Source organism: Acanthochromis polyacanthus, chromosome 6 (genome assembly GCF_021347895.1).
Source record: "Acanthochromis polyacanthus isolate Apoly-LR-REF ecotype Palm Island chromosome 6, KAUST_Apoly_ChrSc, whole genome shotgun sequence".
In the NCBI taxonomy this organism is placed as follows: Eukaryota; Metazoa; Chordata; class Actinopteri; family Pomacentridae; genus Acanthochromis; species Acanthochromis polyacanthus.
Window position 1 is genome coordinate 42,818,713 of NC_067118.1, and position 20,781 is coordinate 42,839,493.

Consider the following 20,781-nt stretch of genomic DNA (forward strand, 5'->3'; position numbering starts at 1 on the left):
AATTTAAAATCCTTCTTCTGACATATAAAGCTCTGAACAACCGATCTCCATCAAGTCTTAAAGACCTGATAGTACCATATTATCCTAGAAGAAAGCTTGGCTCTCTGACTGCAGACTCCAGACCCTTTACCTGAAGAAACATTCCAGGGCCAAGAAGGAGCTTCACGTCATGATGCTGCTTCCACCGTGCTTCACGTCATGATGCTGCCTCCACTGTGCTTACCTAAATATTTCCTCAGGTATGAGTACAAAATAAATTACTGAAGTTAACTTTTAAGGCATCTTTGAAAATAGAAAAAAAAGTTTAACGACGAGTTTACTTTAAAGTTCAAGCACAGTTTTGAAAAGGGGGGAAATGAAATGAAAATGATTTCCTCGGTGCTGGAGGTTAGGCTTTGGATCCCCTCTTTTTGATTAAAAAAATTGATGATTGCATCTCTTAAGACAAGACAAGATCAGAGCAATCTAATATTTGCAAGGTTACAGCAGCAAAGGTAGTGCAAACATTTAGCAAATGTACTACTAAAATAAAAATAAACCAAAATAAACCAAGATATACATAATTCCTGATTCAGTAAACACAGTCATACACATGCCAGTGGTGTTACAGATTCTTTCATGAGTGGAAATACTGACATAAGCATTAATATTGCACAGATTATGATCTATTATCTCTTATTTTGAAAGCAAAGAGGAAAGTCTGGACAAGCAGCACTTTCCCTTTTCCACATGAACACACCCACAGTCTGCCCCGCCTCCTTTCAACTTTTCATCAATGATTCACTCTGTTGAAGTCGACCTTCCTTCAGTACGTCTGGAGTAAAGACGCTGCGACCTCAGAGCAGCTCCAGACTCCTCACAGATCTCTGGTTGAGTTTCCTCAGTGTCCTGAAGCCCACAGACCGACTCTGATCTCCTCATCTTCTGCAGGTGAGGAACCTCAGCTGCTCCTCATGCATAGAGTCTGTTCTGTTTAGAGGTTATTTTATTTAGTGGGAGACAATACAGCTGGTACAATATTTAGAGTAAACACAGACATGGTATGTGAGATCCTTCAGGGTATTGATGATACTCTGATATCACTGCTGGGTCTGCAGAGGTCAGGCCGTATTAAATCTTCACTGGTTGGTCTTTTATTGGTGTTTCTTGTTCTTATTCATCTTACCATGCTCCTGTTCTTTAAGAAAAATGCTAATATTTCAGAGAAGAGAGCTTTGTATGAGTTTATGTTTGATTAGTTCTATTTTTTGTACCAAACTTAAAGGATTAATTCTGTTTTGTTGGTGATTTTAATCAGTTTGGTGCACCGGTGCAGGTTTTCAGAGCTGAGGGTGTTTTGGTCGTGTGTCTGCTCTGAGGAATAAACCTTTGAACAGACGGAGCGAAGCTTTATGTACCTGTGGAGGATTAAAAGCAGGTTATCATAAATGTTGTAAAGTCCTGTCACGTCTTCTCCCTGTGTCCATATGAAGTATTTTCTTTGCCAATTTAGAAAATGCATTTCATGTTTCACCTGCAAGTGTTTTATCCAAAATGCAAAAAAAGAGAAATGGTCTCATCTTTTTATTTTATCCACTTTTTAAAAAGAATTTCTGCCACTTTATTCAGCTTTTAAACCAGATGCTTTCTTTTGGTAGATTTAAATGTGCAAATAAGGTGTTTAATAATTGTACTGATTGGTAAAATGGTAAAATTCTACATGTTTTAGGCCAAGCAGGTGAGGAGTTAATTTTGCATGAGACTGAGACACGTCAGCACACTTTAACGAGTTCCCTGAGGAGAACATCAGTGCTCTGAAATTCAAAGTGAAGAAAATGTCTTCATTTTTGACATTAAGTCTTCTACATTAATCTTATAATTTCATTAATATGAGTGATCTTTTTCATGCCCTGATCCTTATATTTGTGTTACCCGTCCATCCATGTCTCAAACATTGCTTTAATGTGGCAAAAACATCCATTTGGACTCAGCAGTGAACCGAACAAAATGTGGTGGTTAAGGGTCAGAGGTTTATCTAAGGTTGGCTCATGGTGTCATTCCATGTCCATCTCCAGCGAGGTTTTCCAGGTTATCTTGGGTGATTCCAAGGAATTCCCAGGCCAGATAAGATATGTCGTTCCTCTGGTGAGTTCTGGTGTGACCACAGAGTTTCCTTCCAGTTGGAAAATCTCCAAATTAAGGCACGGCAAATTTATTTAAAGAGCACAGTTCATGCATAAGACCGTTCAAAGTGCTTTACAATGGCAAAGAGAATAATAACAAAGATGATTTAAAAGGTAGTCATTTAAAGCATGCATAGAAAAAACATAATTTAAGCAATAAAATGAACATGGAATTTTATTACAGTAAAAACAAAGAAATTAAAACTCATAAAAAGAGAGATTAAAATATAGTCACTTTAAAAGTTCCAGTGCAGTTCTGGTGTTAAGACGGTCATCAATTAAAGGCAACAGTCAATAAATGAGTCTTTATTCTTGATTTAAAGGAGCTGAGGGTTTCAGCAGACCTACAGGTTTCTGGAAGTTTGATCCAGATGTGTGGAGCATAAAACTGAAAGCTGCTTCTCCATGTTTGGTTCTTTGGTTCATGTTTGGACTTCTTTAGTGTTGGTGAGGACTCTAGCAGCAGCGTTCTGGATCAGCTGCAGGAGTTTTATGGACGTTTCAGTCAGACCTGTGGAGACAATGTTACAGTAATCTGATCAAATTAAGATAAAACATCCACGTTTTTCAATCTGTGGCTTTTTAAAAGAAAATCCATGTTTGAAGCATCGTCTGCTGTCACGGCTACGACTTTGTTTTAGCAAAAGCAGCTTCATGGGCCAAACGTGAGCAAATACAAGGAACTTAATTTTTCTTAAACTCAGACACTTTATACTCTTCACTGTATTGTATTTGTGGACAGATGTGGATGTAAACTGCAACCTGATTGGCTGAAGCTCTAGTATTTCAGTAAATAGGCAGATTCCGGATAAAATCTGTATTTCCTGCCATACGTCCGACAATCCGTCTGTCCATCCATCATCCATCCATCCATCCATCCATCCATCCATCCATCCATCCATCCATCCATCCATCCATCCGGTTGAGTCGTGGAGGCAGCAGATGAAGCAGGTCATTCCAGACGTTCCTCCTCCCACCAACACTTTCCAGCTCTTCCTGGAGGATCCTGAGGTGTTCTCAGGCCAGATGAGATATATAATCCCTCCAGCAGGTTCTGGTTCTACCCCGGGGTCTCCTCCCAGGCAGACGTGTTCGGAAAACCTCCAAAGGAAGTCTCCCTGGAGGATCTGAACCAGATGTCCAAACCTCCTCCACTGGTTCCTTTAGAGGCGATGGTGAGGATTGGAATATAGATGGACGGTAAATCACCACAATGGTTCAGTACAACGCCCACATTACTGCTGACGCTGCACCAATCCTCCTGTCCATCTCTAGCTCCATTTTACCATCATCCTGAGCAAGAGCCTGAGATATCTGAACTCCTTTGCTTGGGGAAGCAACTCCCCCCAACCCGGAAGCCTCAAAACATCTCTGAACTTTTTAAAATGAAGTCTAAATAACGTCAGTGTCAGTAAGTCCTTTGCCTTTAAGCCTATAAATAGATAAGAAGCCTGAAGCTGTGGAGGAAAAGGCCTGAACTCACATAAAGGAGCTTTTGTTTCATTTGCGTGTATGCATGTGTGGGAGACTGTGCTTATCCCGTATTTTCTGTCAGATATGAAAATGACACTACAATATTTATTGTGTAAACATGTTCTCTGACACACACACACACACACACACACCACTGTCTTTCTATCACTTCAGAGGACGTTCCATCGGCTCACTGTAACTTCCTGCTGAAACCAAAACCATAAACTGTCCTTCCTTAATGCTAAAATTTCATGATTTATGTTTTCTGGAAGAATTTATGCCCCCGAAACACGAGTACTGCAAAGACACACACAAACACGCTTACATGTATGTGAGAACAGTATGCGGTTTATCCACATGGACCCTTATTGTCTGTCTGTTGTTCCAGCATCTCGTTCCTCACAAACCAGAACTACCAGCTTCTCTGGATCCTCAGGCTGTCAGACTGAGGTCAGCAGGTGATTTGGAAACACAAACACACACATGGACACACAAGAACACACAACAACGGAAGACATTAAGCAGCCGGTTTCCTCTGAGTCGGTGCTCTTCGGGAGAAATATGATGAAAACGTGACTGAATCCTAAAACCTTCTTCCTCTCGCTTCCTGTTCCAGGTGTGTGTCCAACCCTGATGCTGAGTCTCCAGTAGGAATAGAACATCATGGCACACTGTAATGTGAGTATATTTATATGGATAATTGCAGTAACGCTCTCCTTTATAACACCTTTGTTGTTTTTGCAGTTTTCCCTTTTTACTGCCGCACTCATTACATTACTTAAATTTAATTTCCTCTTTCACTGTGTATTTTTATTGTTAGCTTTGTCACTTTATGGGGCATTTTATGATTTAGTAAATTTTTTAATTCACAGTTTGCTTTAATTTAACCTCCTATTTAACCCCCCCATCTTTTTTTTTTAAAAGAGTATATTGTTCATAATAATGATAATAATAAAATGTGATTTCCAACAGCAGGATGTTTTCATCAGATGCTTTTTAAACACAGTATTTCTACAGTATTCATATTGTACGTTTCCTCATGAGGCGATGGGACTCAGAGTCTCATATTTTATCCTTTAACGATGAATGCATTGATTGTGCTGCTGTTTATGGAGAAGGTGGTGTTTGGTAGATCCATCCATCCATCCATCCATCCATCCATCTATTCATCCATCCATCCATCCATCCATCCATCTATTCATCCATCCATCCATCCATCCATCCATCATCCATCCATCCATCTGCCCGTCTGTCCATCCATCCATCCATCCATCCATCCATCCATTTCTCTGCCCGTCCGTCCATCCATCCATCCATCTATCCATCCATCTGCCCGTCTGTCCGTCCATCCATCCATCCATCCATCCATCCATCCATTCATTCATCTGCCCGTCCATCCTTCCATCCATCCATCCATCCATCTATCCATCCATCCGTCCATCTATCCATCCATCCGCCCATCTGTCCATCCATCCATCCATCCACCTATCCATCCATCCATCCATTCATTCATCTGCCCGTCCATCCTTCCATCCATCCATCCATCCATCTATTCATCCATCCATCCATCCATCCATCCATCCATCTATTCATCCATCCATCCATCTATCCATCCATCCATCCATCCATTCATTCATCTGCCCGTCCATCCTTCCATCCATCCATCCATCCATCTATTCATCCATCCATCCATCCATCCATCTATTCATCCATCCATCCATCCATCCATCCATCCATCCATCCATCTATTCATCCATCCATCCATCCATCCATCATCCATCCATCCATCTGCCCGTCTGTCCATCCATCCATCCATCCATCCATCCATTTGTCTGCCCGTCCGTCCATCCATCCATCCATCTATCCATCCATCTGCCCGTCTGTCCGTCCATCCATCCATCCATCCATCCATCCATCCATCCATCCATCCATCCATCCATCCATCCATCCATCCATCCATCCATTCATTCATCTGCCCGTCCATCCTTCCATCTATCCGTCCATCCGTCCATCTATCCGTCCATCCGTCCATCTATCCGTCCATCCGTCCATCCATCCGTCCATCCGTCCATCCGTCCATCCATCCGTCCATCCATCCATCCATCCATCCATCCACCTGTCCGTCCATCCATCCATCCACCTATCCATCTATACACAGTTTACTCCTCATCAGGGTCATGGGGGGCTTTAGTCTATCCAGCTGACTGAGGGTGAAGGCAGGGAACACCTGGACAGGTAGCAGTCCATCACAGGGCTACACATAGAGACAAACATTCACACCTACAGACAGTTCAGAACCTCAGCATGTTTGTGGCCTGTGGGAGGAAGCTGGAGAACCTGGAGAAAAGCCACACATGTACAGGAGAACATGGAGACTCCATGCAGGAAGATCCCAGGAAGACTGGGACATGAACTGGGGATCTTCTAGCTGTGAGGCGACAGAGCTCCTCTGATGAGATTCACCCTAAAAATATGACGATTTGAAAATGACAAACTGATATTTAGTTGCTTCCCCTATTTAAGGAGGAGTAACTTGTGTCAGTCCTTCTTCTTACTAGATGATTTTCACCTCTTTCTTATGATTCATGTGTTTCAAAAATGAAATAAAACTGATAATATCAGGAACATTGGGACTTTAAACTCATTGTGTTTCTGGTTTTGGATGAAAGTGTCTTTAAACTCCAGTAAGTCATGCATTACCTGAGTTGTTTCTTTCAGTTGCTGAAGTGTTTTTCTGTTTTCCAGCTGCGGTCAGCGTCCTCCTCCACTCACAACGACGTGAACCTGGGACCCTCAGCCAACCCACAGTCAGTACTATTACTGCTATATAGATTTACAGTATTACTTTGCCTTTTCCACCGTTTGTGTGCTGCTAAATAAAGCTCTTCTCTGGTTGTTGTGTCATTCTGTCTGTTAAACGACACAAAGCATTTAATAAATGACTGGTCTGTTTCAGTGCCAAACCAACTGACTTTGACTTCTTGGCTGTCATTGGCAAAGGGACGTTTGGAAAGGTAACACACCCAAACCTGCTGAATCCTGTTTGATTTTCTCTCAATAGTTTCCTGGTTGTGACGCCTTCAGGTCACATTTTCACCCACAGAGACTCTTTTGTGAATGTTTTATTGAAGGAGATCAAATGACAAACTTTGCTGCAGGTTTTAATGTAGGATCACATGAATTAAAAGAGTCTGTAAGTCAGTGGTGTCCAACATGAGGCCCGTGGTCCAAAAGTGGTCCTCCAGAGGGTCCAATCCGGCCCTCAGAGTGTAAAAATTACAGAGAAGATATTAATGCAGATTGTAAATTAGTAAAACTATAAATTTAAAATCGTTTCTAGACCATGACAAGTTGTTTGGATCATAAAGTAAAATCCTGGATTGTTCTTTGTTTTGTGGTCATTTTGTGTCTCATTTTTATATTTTGTCTAATTTTTGTTGTTTTTTGTCTGACTTTTGTCGTTTGTCTCCTGTTATTGTCATTTTGTTTTTCATTTTTGTCATTTTTTGTTTTCTTTTTGTCTCACTTGCGTCACTTGTCATTTTGTGTGTCGCTTTGTTTCTCACTTTTGTCTCGTTTTTGTAAAATCTTGCCTTGTTTTTTGTCTTTTTTCTGTAGTTTTGATCGTTAATCATTGATCTTTTGCTGTTTTGTGTCTTGATTTTGTAATATTTTGTCTAGTTTTTGTTGTTTTCTTTTTTTTTGTCTGACTTGTCGTTTTGATCCTAAAGTACTAGATCGTTCATCGTTCTTTTGTCATTCTGGGTCTCATTTTTGGAATATTTGGTCTTATTTTTTGTTGTTTTTTGTCTTTTTTGTCTGACTTTCATCATTTGTCTCATGTTTTTGTCGTTTTGTGTCTCGTTTTTGTAATATTTTGTCTTGTTTTACTTGTTTTCTGTCTTGTTTTGTCAGATTTTATTGTTTTGATCATACAGTAAAATCCTCTCTGGTTCAGTTCCTGATGACTAAATGTGTCTTTGTAGACACTCTGTGATCTGGAAGTTCAAAATGCTTCATGAATCATTAACCTACTGTCCTCTGAGGCCTCTTAAAGTTACCTGAACGTCAACAGAGCAGCTTTAAACTAGAAAATAGACTAAAAAAAACCTCTATGATTGTTTCCTGTGCTGATATGTTTCCACATCAACATAACTTGAGTGTTTCTGTTTCCTGCAGGATGCTATCAGAGTTTCTTGTCTTTGTATCAGATTTCTCAGCACCACCTGTTTCCACAGATCACATCTCTGTGTTGTGTGTACTTCTAAATGAATGTCCTGAACACAGCGTGTAAAAGATGCTGGCTGCAGACTGTTTACCAAACTAACAAGAAACCTCCATGCAGGTCCTGCTCGCCAAACTCAAAGCTGACAACAAGTTCTACGCCGTCAAAGTGCTGCAGAAGAAGATCATCCTGAAGAGAAAAGAGGTGGGAGCTGCTGGACACACAAGGCACACCGAAGCTCCAGTAGTCTACATTCAATCTGGAAAAACAAGGATTTTTTTTTTGACTCTGCAACCTCATTCTAGAGCAGAATATTGTCAAAAAATTGCAGGTACCGATGCAAACTTATCAGTGTATGATGTGTGAGGGAGTGAATAAGTTCTTTTATCACGTTATGACCTGAATTACAACCAGATAAGACGATAAAGGGGGAATATGTGAGCATCTCTGAGGGTTATTAGTAAACAGCTTCAATCTTATCTCATCTGGAGCTTGTTCTGTACAAAGGACGGATTTTAACCCACTTGGAAAACAAACTGGGTCAGTTTAGCCTGACAACACGAAGACAACGTCCAATCAGACTCACTCCTCCTGCTTTAATCATCCGTACGATCTAAAATATAAAAGATGTGTCTGCTTCATTGCTGGTTGTTCCTGAAGTCTACATTAAAACGTGAAGCTTCCACAGACTAGTGAACAGATAAATGTGACCTTTCCCCTCCTCTCACCTGTCACCTGGCTGTTCCCTCTCACCTGTACAGGTGTGACCGTCGCTCTCCTTTTATTTGGTCGTTTTTGGTCTTTGTTTTTATTTTCTTGATGTTTTCCAGAAATTTAGTTTCATTCATTTATTCTAGTTTGTATACAAAAATGAGAAAGATTCAGTTTTACCTAAATGAATAAACACATATTTATTTTCTCAAATGTAAAACTCTGGTGACCTGTTTAATTTGAAAAAGAATAATGGATCAAAAACTGTTAATTAGCAATGAAATTAAGTTATAATATGAATTTTTGTGTAGTGTAAAATCTCTGCAATATTGTGCCATTTGACATAGTATATTATTATTTATTATTATTATTATTATTATTGTTTAAATGAATATTTTACTTAATTTTTTAAAAACTGAATTTTGTTCATGAAGGCGTTTCTCTTCCTCTGAAAATAACATGAAATAATTCAAATTGATTAAAAGATTTAAATGCATAAACAAACATAAATAACACAACTAAAGTGTAGTTAAAGAGATGTAACAAATAAGAAGCTGTTAGATTCTGCAGATGATGTTAGATAAAATGCAGAATGAATGAAACCGGAAAGACAGATAAATACAGCTTAAACAGTGAAAGATCCAGAAAACACTAAAACTCCCTCACTGAAAACCACTTAGCCATGCTTGTCCTCTTTAATGGATTTTTAGAGTTTATTTGGATCGAAGCTCAAACATATTCTGGGAAAATGATGCACTCAGTCGCGATATTCGCACAAACATTCATCATTTTAAAAGTAACAAGTAAAATATTTCATTTAAAGTGTAGTAGTTGTCAAACTAATAGACTTTAAATGAAACTCCGTGTTTCCATCGTATTTTTCTCTTTTCTCTCTGCAGCAAAAGAACATCATGGCGGAGAGAAACGTGCTGCTGAAGAGTCTCAAGCATCCTTTCCTGGTTGGACTCCATTACTCCTTTCAGACACCAGACAAGCTCTACTTCGTCCTGGACTACGTAAACGGAGGAGAGGTAGGAGCTCTGATTAGTTCAGAAATAACCTTATTTTCAGATTCAAACTTAATTGAACTCGGACAAAAATGTACTCAAAACAGGAAGGAAAGTCACTGTTTTCTAGAAAACAAGCTAATATTTTGGCATTATAAGTGGAAAGTCATCTCTTAACCTTCTCAACCCCAAAATGCACCACAGAGTTTGAATTGCATTTTATCTTTAAATAATAATAATGATAATAAAAATGACCCTATTTGTTTTCAAAAACCTTAAACTGTAAAAATCGAAAGAATGAATGAAGGTCCTTGAACTACTCATCTGATCTGGAAATGTAATCAAATCTGAGAATAAAATTGTGATATTTCATCAAAGTCACTTTATTCTGCAAGTCTCATTAGAAGTCCAATAATATCGACCTGATATCGGCATAAAAATGTAATATCGGTCAATATCGTTATCGTTCTTTTTTGCCTATCATGAAAACCAATAAAATAATGCCTGGATTTATGTAACAGAGTCACAGAGGGAGGAAGAGTGTGAACTGTTGTTTGAGACAGTTAAAAAAACATAAATATGGCATTTTTTTCCATAACTTCAGTTGAAGTAGTTTTCTTATTTTCCATCTGAAAGCTTTGATTCATCTGAGAATGCATCCAAAGAGGCATCACAATAAAATGAGGCCTGATGTGTTAATTCCACCACCGGAGATATGAGATGTTACCTCAAATTAGTTTAATAAAAAACAGATATCGGTATTGGTTGATATCGGTGATTGGCAAAAAAGCCAAATATCGGACATCCCTAATATGTACAATATTTTTCCACACGTGTTGCCAATACTAGGAAATAAATTGTGACTTTAGACACAATATATATGATCTATTCACATGTTTAAGTTTAAACATTGCCTGCAGTTCAGCTGAAAAGTGCCTGATTTTTGAATGAGTGTCTAATGGCTTCATGGTTGCACTGATTTTTTTTGTTTTTTTGTTTGGTTGGAGCAAATGTTTTAATTTTGAGATTCTTGGGATTCGGAGTGCTCAAACTCATTTTTAAACCACTATTTTAATTTCTCCCTCAAACTCCTCCATCCTTCTTCCTGCCTTTTCTTTCTCTTTCTGTCCTTCAGCTGTTTTTCCACCTGCAGAGGGAACGGTGCTTCTCAGAGCCCAGAGCGAGGTTCTACACCGCTGAAGTAGCGAGCGCCATCGGCTACCTTCATTCTCTCAACATCGTTTACAGGTCAGACGGACGCTGACATATTTATGAAAACACAAGACCAAACAATCCACTTTTACTTTCTATGCTGATGATCTGATTTCTTCTTTTTCACTGCAGAGATCTGAAGCCAGAGAATATTCTTTTAGACTCTCAGGTAAGTCAGGATCCGCACAGTCTGCTTCAGTATTTCTAAATGATAAACTCCTTAATGCGTGTGTTGTATCTGACCTGAGACGTGTGCTTGTGGCTTCCAGGGTCATGTGGTGCTGACAGACTTCGGGTTGTGTAAAGAAGGTGTAGAACCAGAAGGAACCACCTCCACTTTCTGTGGAACTCCAGAGGTGAGTCAGAAACACATGAAGATTCACAGAGAGAAGGTAAATTAAAAAGCAGCGCAAAAAACTCTCATGAAAATTAACTACAGAATGAGTCCAACAGTGACAACAGATTGGAGATTCTTAAAGCCAGCTGTAGACGGTTGATTTTCAGCTGCTTCACAGAGTCGTCTGTCGTTCTGTCTGCAGTATTTAGCCCCAGAGGTTCTCCGTAAGGAACCGTACGACAGAACGGTGGACTGGTGGTGTCTGGGAGCCGTTCTGTACGAGATGATCTACAGTCTGGTACGTCTGGTGGTCTCTGTTACTAAACATCTTTCACTTTTTGGGAAATTTTCAGGTCAATATGTAACTGTGGGACTTTTTGTATCATAGTCGACATTTCTGCTGTTTTCAGGCCTAAAACCAACATGGCCGCCTATAACCAAAGACCACATGGCATTTTAGAGAAATATTACATAAACAATTAAATAAAACTTAAATGTAAAGTTGTTTCTAAAGATATTGTAGTAAACCTGTTGATTAATCCACACTTGACTCGCACACTACTTTATATAAAATATTATATACAAAAAGACTGATAATGACCAGAAATGACCACACAGAGACACAAAATAACAAAAAAAGGCTCAAAATGACACAAAATGACCACACAGAGACACAAAATGACTTAGTGAGACAGATAATTATCATATAAAGACACAAAATGATGAGAGACACACAAAATAACTACAAAAAGTTGTAAATTGACCACAAAGACTCACAAAATGATAATACAACACCTAAAATTACCACAGAGACTGAAACGGACATAAAGGGGCGCAAAAGACCACAAAAATGCACAAAACAACCTCAAAAAGATACAACATGGCCACAAAAACACACAAAATGACAATAAATGTCACAAAATGACCACAGAAAAACACAAAATGAGTCAGTGAGACAGATAATTATCATATAAAGACACAAAATGACCAGAGACACACAAAATAAGCACAAAAAATGCAAAACGATCACAAAAACACCTAAAATTACCACAAACAGACTAAAAACGGCCACAAAGGAATTAACATGTATGAATTAAAGAATTTATGAATTAACACACTTCCTGGAGAGGTGTTTCTGTTATGGGTCACTTAGTGGAAATTGATTTAATTTGTTATTTTCTGTGTAAAATTTGATATATTGCCAAAAAATAAATATCTGTCATGATTATCTCAACTTAATAAAAGAACACAATCCAAACTATTTGTGAATCAGCTCATTTTATTATTGTTTAGCTCATTAGAAGGTGGTTGGTGTTAAATTCAGACGGTATTTAGTTGATATTTTAGTGATATCCAGTCATTGGATCCATCTATCCATCCATGATATCCAGTCATTGGATCCATCCATCATCCGTCCGTCCGTCCGTCTATCTGTCCATCTATCCATCCATCCATCCATCCATCCATCCATCCATCTATAGTGTGTCCAGACTTTTGTCTGGTAGTGTAGATGCTAAATTGCGTAGCTTAATTCCAGTCTGATGATATTTCTACTCCCTCCTCCACTCCAGCCTCCGTTCTACAGCCGAGACGTTGCAGAAATGTACGATGGGATCCTCCACAAGTCGCTGCCGCTGCCTCCGGGGAAGTCTGAGGCCGTCTGCTCTCTGCTGGTCGGTCTTCTCCAAAAAGACCAGCACAGACGCCTCGGGGCCATCGCTGACTTTGTGAGTGTTCTTTCCACTGTTGCTGCACGTCCAGACAGTTGGTTTCCCAGACGAGGAGTAAGCCTCATCTTAGAGAAGGACTTAAACATCGGGAACAACAGGAATAGAAGATTATTGAGGGATTTTGGACTGGGGTACTTCTATAAAAGTGACCAGAAAACAAAAATTAAGCTTCCTTTCCTATAGCCATTTTTGTATAATACTGTATTAATTTCTATTAGCTAAAGGTGTCAGTCCTTTATAGGAAGAATGGAAAATATAACTCCACAGACAGACGCATGTGACTTTTCTGTCTTTCATTTACAGTTAGAAATAAAGAACCACACTTTTTTCTCTCTGATCAACTGGGACGACCTTTATCACAAGAGGATCACTCCTCCTTACAACCCCAACGTGGTGAGTTGTTTCCGACTTTTTACTCATTAAACCTCTTCAACAATCATTTACTTTTCCACATGAATCACATTTTGCAGCGGGACCAGCCAACAAAAGTCCTCCTCAAAACTTTTCTTAAACCTCTTTTTCCTCTCTTTAATTATTATTTACTCATAATTTAATGCCAGTAAATCCCTTTGATGTTTTATATTCATTTTGAAGATGGAAATTCATTTTGAAGAAGGCAGCCATCATGAGAGAGAGACAGGTAGAGAAAAAACTGAAGATCTCCAAGACAGCCGTTCATTCCACCAAGAAAAACCAAACCCAGCATGGTTCTACCAAACTGCTAGCTGGTCAGGAAACGTCTTTCTTCCACCAGATGACCGTCATTCATCCGTTCCTGTCAGGAATCATCCTCAGACCTCCAGAGACCTTAAAAATGAGTGGACACTGTGGAGAAATGGGACTTGTTGGACAAGGACAGTTGGAAAGTGACTTGTTGAAGCTGGTCTGAAGTCCCACAGGGCAGGAAGAAGCCCTTCATCAAGGAAAGGCAGAGGAAAGCCGGTTACTCTTTGCTGGGATCACAAGGATTGGACTGTTGATGATTGGGCTAAGGTTCTCTTCAGGGATGAATCCAGTTTTCAGTTGATGTCCACTCCAGACAACTTACTGGTTAGGAGGAAGCCTGGAGAAGCTCCAAACCAGACTGTCTGCCCCTACAGTAAAACATGGGGGTGGATCAGTGACCATCTGGGGTAGTTTCAGTCTGGGTGGAACAGCGACAATGAACCAGGTCATGTTTGGGGCTACTCTAGAAAACAGTCTTCTTCCATCAGATGGAACACTCTTTCCTGCCTCCAATGACTGGATTTTCCAACAGGTCAGTTAAAGCCTGGATGGAGAACCAGAACACTGGAACCATGTCTTGGCTGCTCAATCACCAGATCTAAATCCAACTGAAAACCTGTGGAAAATCATCACACGCTAAACGGAGAACCACAAGCCCAAAAACAAGCAGATTAGTTAGAATGAGTGCAACAGGAATGAACTGCTGTGATCAGAAGCTGGTGGAGAGCATGAAGAGACATCAGGAACAATGGTTCTGGATCAGTAACTCCTGGTGGATCATGGGACTAAAACAGACAGAAAACATGGAATCCTAAAAGCTGTTTCTGGCAGAACAATGCCATAGCTACTGATGGAAGAACTGAAGGGATTCCATGGAAAATGTCTATCAGCTCTGAAATTAAACTTTTATGAGATATTTCTGTTGTTATCATTATATGTATCCAAACAAATGGACCTCTGGTAGTACCAGGTATTAAAATGAACAAGAAACTGAAGAAAACAAGGAGGTCTGATCATTTTTTCCACAACTTCAGATGCATGTACTTGTGCATCGTGGACTGGTACTTCCATATTTCGTACACCTTGGCATGAATTATACATCATCCATCATCCATCCATTATCTAGACACCACTTAACCCTCATTAGGGTTGTAGGGGGGTTGGCGTTCTGCATAACACACATCATTATTATTATTATTTTACATCGACACTTACAGTTGTTTCACCTTCCAGAAAGGTCCGGCTGACACTCAGCACATCGACCCAGAGTTCACCAGAGAAATGGTTCCCAGCTCGGTGAGTCGGACCCCAGAGTTCAACGCCGGTACCAGCTCCAACAACACCTTCAACGGCTTCTCCTTTGTCGCCACCGAGGACAGTTTTCTGTGAGACACAAAGATTCAGATCATAGAAATAGCTGTTAGCCTGAAGGGATCATAACTCTGCTTAGTTAGGAGCTGCTCTCATCAGGAATCCCACATGGTCTCTGCAGGGATTTTCCAAATGTTAATAGAAGAAGTTTATGGAGACGTTACGGCTGAAATATGTAAAGGTTCTTGCCTGGAAGTCACAGGTTTGTTTTTAGAGATTTAACAGGGATCGACATCTTTAAGATGTAATAATCTTTATTACTTTGTAGAACAAATGTGGCTGGATTGAAGTAAAACATGTGTTTGACTTTGTTCTTTTATGTACAGACTTTATTATATTGTGTCTGTCTAAAGAGAAAGAAAAACACGACATTGTCTTGGTATCCATCTATACTTTGTATTTTCTGTTTGACCGATCCCATTTTTATAGATCTGGATCAACATGATTCTTATATTAACACAAATATCATAATGTGTGGGACAGCCAGTGATTTGAACCAGGAAATGACACCAGACTTAGGATGTACTCTGTTAAAAGTTCCAGTGCTTTAACGCTGCAGTGTTTGCTTTATAACATCTGCACATGTTTTTATCACATCTGTATCACATGTTAGAGACAGTCCACTGCTGACGATGACTGGTGCTGATGACCGCTGTTATTTACACCGTTCTGCAGGGTCAGATCTCATCAGGACAGATTCCTGTCAGCACCCACCTCCCAGACACTCCTTTGTAACTGCAGATTTTAGACACATCAAGTGACATTTACTTTTGTCACCGAAGAAAACTGTATCTTTTATTACAAATGGATGGAAGCAACTTCCAGTGTGTTTTTCTTTGCTAAAAGCAAAAGAAAATCCCAACTGAGGAGAAAAATTCTATAAAGGAATATATATTAACGGTAATACTGAACTGTGAGTAACCTGGCTCGTGTAAGCAGCGGCTGAAGTCATCATAACTGTGGCTGGTTTGTTAATGTGTCTGAAATAATTTGCTCATAATGCAGAAAAGCTCCATGTAGCAGTTTTTTAAAGTGTGCTTATTAAAGTTGTTTATTATGTGGATTATTGTTTTCTGTATTGTGGCTGAGAAAAAGTTTTCTAGATGTTTTTAGCCTGACCGCATCTATCATGATAGTCTTGAGTTTCCAGTGACTCATGGAATCATTAAAACCCGTATCAATCTGCAGGTCCTAAAACCTTCATTCTATCCTGATTTAACAGTTTGTTTTTACCACTTTAATGTGTGTTTGGGATCATTGTCTTGTAGAAACACAGATCCAACCGGCTGATGATTTTCCTGGAGAATGTGGAGGTAATCCTTGGTCTTCATTAACTCATTTAATTTCTGTAGAGCTCCAGTTCCACAGAGCATGATACTGCCACCACCATGCCTGACGGTAGGTTTGGTGTTCTTACGGTTGAAGGCTTTACCTTCTCTCCTCCAAACTGTCTGCTCATAGTGGCCAAATAGCTCAATTTTTGTTTCATCTGACCACAGAACTTTCCTCCAGAAGGTCTTTTCTTTGTCCATGTGATCAGCAGCAGACTTGGTTGAGCCTTAAGGTTCTGCTTCTAGAGGAAGAACTTCCTGCTTCATGGATCCTCTCAGCTCATGTTGATGTAAAACCCTGTGGATCCAGCAGCTTATCACTCATTCAGACCTGCTTTTTGATGATTCTTCACCATTCTGACCTAATTTCTCTCAACAGCAGGTGACAGTTTGTGTTTTTTTCCTTTTCATGGCAGTAAGACAGCTACACCATGTACTGTATACGATTGCTTGCACAGATGATTTTGGGATCTGTAGCTGCATTGAAAAGGTTCCTGGAGAGGCTCCTGACTTGCTTTGCTGAGCTCCTCAGACTTCCCCACTGTAGTGTTTGAGTCTAATGAGGGGATTCATAATGGCTCGGAGGAGTCACCAGCTGTAGTCGATCATAATGACTCTTGAGAAGATAAGAGGATATAAACCTTAATAACACAGTTTTCTACATCACCAAAAGTGATGTTTAAAGAAGCTGCAAGTATATTTTTGACCCAACAGATTTTGCCATATTTCCAGAAGAAGCGTAGAACCTATGAAAAGAACCATGATGCATTTTGTTCTTTGTGACAACGACACGTGTTTCAATGATTCCATCATATGAAATTCAGCATTGTAGGAATCACTGCAAACTCAAGACTGACGTGATCCATAAGGTCTTTGCAAGAGTATGGAAGCTTTTGTTCATTACTGTAGCTAGTGTTTTTGTTCACTGGTTTAATGAGTTCATGTCATTATGAAAATACTGTATTTAATGTCTGTAAATATGCAGTAGGATTATATCAGTGGTATCTGCCTCTCTGCCAGGAAATGAAGTATGGGTAATGCAGTTTAAAGATGTTCATCAGATGTCTCCTTGCGTTCCATTTTTAATCATCTCATTTATATAATCTTTTGTTTGTACACCTGGTATTAAATAAACTGTAATGTATTCTCATTTCTGAACATAGCATCCTGCCATTTACCACCTTACAAACGGGGGCATTTTTGTTCCACATACAGTGTTTTTTCTGACTGTGACCCTCCTTGTTCACGATTTGCTTTTAACTAGCTGTTATTAACCCGACTGATGCTGTAAATAGAGAGGCTGACGTTTTCAGTCATGATGCCAGCAGCAGCAGCGTCATAGTGGAGTGACGCTACCCGTAGCACGAATCCACATGTACTGCATACGTGTGTGTGTGTGTGTGTGTGTGTGTGTGTGTGTGTGTGTGTGTGTGTGTGTGTGTGTGTGTGTGTGTGTGTGTGTGTGTGTGTGTGTACATAGACAACCTGTTTATAAATCAAACAGCTGTCAAAACATCTTCATGTTCTTTTGGATGGATCATTAAACTTGTGCACAAAAGAAGCAATGTTGTTGGTGATTAACGTCGATCACTGTCTATAAATGACTGCAGCTCATCTGAGATTACACACAGTATATATGATACAATAAATCTACAAAAAACAGCTAGGTTTTAGCCTCAGCTTATGAAATGTGAAGCAGTAGATGGAAGAAGGATAAAGCTGATCACTACAGCAGCTGTTTTCACTGGTTACAGATTCAGTTCACCACAATCAGTCATTGATGTGTCTGAAAACTTGAAGGGAAATTCTCCCAAATTTATTTTCACTATTTTTCCCTCCTTTTTACTTAATAGCATAACATAATTACTGTGATATACTGAGACGTATGGTTCACTTATTGCATACTGTGTAGTTCCTGTGTTCAGGTTTTGATGTAATTACTTCCACTACTTCATTCTTTAACTCAGCATTTTAGCAGGAAATACAATTTACTCCACTAATGTGGTAGTTTGGCCTACATGTAGTATTTTTGTACATTTTGCAGTTTAAATTCAGACAAAACATAAACACCTTCCAAAAATGCCGCCTGTAATTTGGTCCTTAAAGTTTTATTTTCTTGCAAAAAGTAAATAAAAGAAAAAAAATAGATATGTTCACGTAGGAGGAATATTTCAACCAGCTTGTTTTTGTTTATTCGATTTGGATTCAGATTCAGATTCAGTTTATGTAAAAAAGGACAGCGAGCAGTTACATTAAAAAGATGGCTGCACCAGATTTAGCATCATGCTAATTTCCATCTGTAGTCCTTGGTCCATAAAAAACAAACATTCCTATTTAAAACAATACAAATAAAACACATTACATTGACAAAAATGGAAATGTCACTTTTTAAAGTTTATATCTTTAAGTGACACAACACTAAAATGTCTTAGCAGCATTCACAACTGCTAATTAAATGGTTTTAAGACTATTAAATCATTGTCTCAATATACACTTATTTCTAGATGTTTTCTGAAAAGCTTATTTTATTTCAAACTGGACTGAATATTCTTACTACAGTGCACAAACTAAAAGTAAGGATTACAAGAGGTATGCACACGTTGTCAACAAGCTGCATTCATCCATAAACTCTCCCAGCATCGTAGGATTACTTCATCCAGAGGAAACAACACGCTAAGCAGACAGCGGTGGTGTTTTATTGGCACTGGAGCAGAAGTCACATTTATTGGTGTTTTTGTTTTGTTTGGAATCAGTGCCGCATCATTTTACATTTAAAATGCTAATCTAAAAGCACACATCTCTCATATCCAGTAAACTGTATTTCTGCATGACTAAATATTAATTCTTGATATATTGAGTTAAAAACAAAGTTACGCTCAAGTAAAATGTGCACAGATCTGACAGAAAATATTATGCAACATGTGTGGCTAAAGGGCAGGAAAACAATCGCTCAAAGTCCTTTTGGCACCAAAGCGGACGGACTTCTCTGATTTGATCTCTGCACACATCACGCATGTCATCTGTGATCAGTCTGAGATTCATCAATAACAACCAGACTTACCACAGCATATTTAAAAAGGTTCAGACTGTGACATTATCCACAATATCAAAGCCTTCAAATGTCATCATTTTGGCATTTAAAATGTAGTTCTTAATGTTAGGATGTTGAAGTGGATTATGCAAAAATGTCCCACTTATAGTGTCTGTGTTGTACTGATAGTCTGACAGATGATGTGACAAAAGATTGATACCATCTGTACAAAGGTAAAACAATGTTTTTTCGTGGTTTTTCTGTTTTGTATCTGTCATGTTGTATCTTTTAAAAACTACGTGATAAAATCCAGATAGTAATCATAACAATGTTCATGTAGCCACACAACAAAGTGGTTTCCAAGAAATAAAAGATCATAAAATATATAATAAACAAACTGCATAATAAACAAACCAAGAAAAAGCACAGGTAAAGCAGAGATAATAGTGATCAATGAAAAGAGCAAAAGAGGTCATTCCTGGAAAAGATTTAATATGAAACAGAGTTTTTAAAAGATAATATTGTCTGCTTTTCTTCCTTATCTTGGTTCTACGGTGGTGGAAACAGGTTTTTGGACACTCCACATGTTTACATGTATATTGCATTAAGAATCCCTCTCAGGTCTTCAAGAGTAATTTCTTTTAGTACAATCACAGCTACAATATTAAATAAATTCTAAAAAAATCCATTAAAAACTTAAAATTGATTGGTTCCATAAAAATAAGAAACTTTGAGTATTGGGTAATATAGTTTTGTTGTAAACAATAAACAGAATAATTAGTATTTTTCTGTGTCTGTCTAATGCAGCCACACCTTTTGAAACACAAACAATAATTTTCCACAAATATTTCTTGATAATATTTGAGATCGTGTACAATTTTAAGGGTATCTGAAAACTTTTTTTCCCCACTACCTGTTTTTTTCTCTTTCTCAACACTATGTATCACCATTTCTCTAATTAAACTAAACAAAACACTGTAAACGCTCAACACGTTATCCAGCTGAAACTTATTAATTTAAATTCTCCAGGTTTTATTCTCCAGGTCAGAGTAGCAAGTAAATCATTAACCAACAGTCAAACCTGTTTACCTGAGGAAAGAAAGTGGAGATAAAGAGTCATCAGCGGCTCACTGTGTGCATTTCTGTACAACTGCCCTTCTCTGTGGTCAAAACGAGAAATACAACCTGAGGTATGCATACTGAATTAGGCAGCTGCGCGCGCAGACCCGGTGCAAAACAAAGCTTGTTGACTGCACACTGCCCACTCGAGCGATGTGCCTGCAGGGCCGCCATCTTGGATCGGGGTCACTCGCTCCTACAATGCATTACTTCCATAGGGAATGATGTGCTTATACAATTAAAACTGTCATAAATCGCTCAATTCTCAAGCAATTTTGACGGGGTTTGCTTGTAACAAACGCCAGACATGCTAGATAGATAGATAGATAGATAGATAGATAGATAG

General features: G+C 38.9%; 1 protein-coding gene across 2 annotated transcripts; it reads left to right on the forward strand.

The window, feature by feature from the left end:
• The first annotated feature begins 783 nt into the window (after positions 1–783).
• On the forward strand, positions 784–17,500 carry sgk2a (serum/glucocorticoid regulated kinase 2a). 2 transcript variants are annotated; one of them, XM_022202478.2, is made up of 14 exons: positions 784–930; positions 4,024–4,093; positions 4,252–4,313; positions 6,381–6,442; positions 6,592–6,649; positions 7,981–8,064; positions 9,471–9,602; positions 10,714–10,826; positions 10,923–10,959; positions 11,060–11,146; positions 11,330–11,425; positions 12,699–12,854; positions 13,161–13,250; positions 14,817–17,500. In XM_022202478.2, the coding sequence occupies exons 3-14, from the start codon at positions 4,299–4,301 to the stop codon at positions 14,970–14,972; spliced, it is 1,086 nt and encodes a 361-aa protein (XP_022058170.1). In that variant the 5' UTR covers positions 784–930; positions 4,024–4,093; positions 4,252–4,298; the 3' UTR covers positions 14,973–17,500. The 2 variants fall into 2 exon arrangements, with proteins under 2 accessions (XP_022058170.1, XP_022058171.1); XM_022202479.2 differs by having other exon boundaries at positions 4,024–4,085.
• The last annotated feature ends 3,281 nt before the right edge of the window (positions 17,501–20,781 follow it).

Coding starts and splice junctions, on each gene's coding strand:
- sgk2a (XM_022202478.2), top strand. Junction 6,650..7,980: donor GCAAAGGGACGTTTGGAAAG/GTAACACACCCA, acceptor ACCTCCATGCAG/GTCCTGCTCGCCAAACTCAA. Junction 9,603..10,713: donor ACTACGTAAACGGAGGAGAG/GTAGGAGCTCTG, acceptor TCTGTCCTTCAG/CTGTTTTTCCACCTGCAGAG.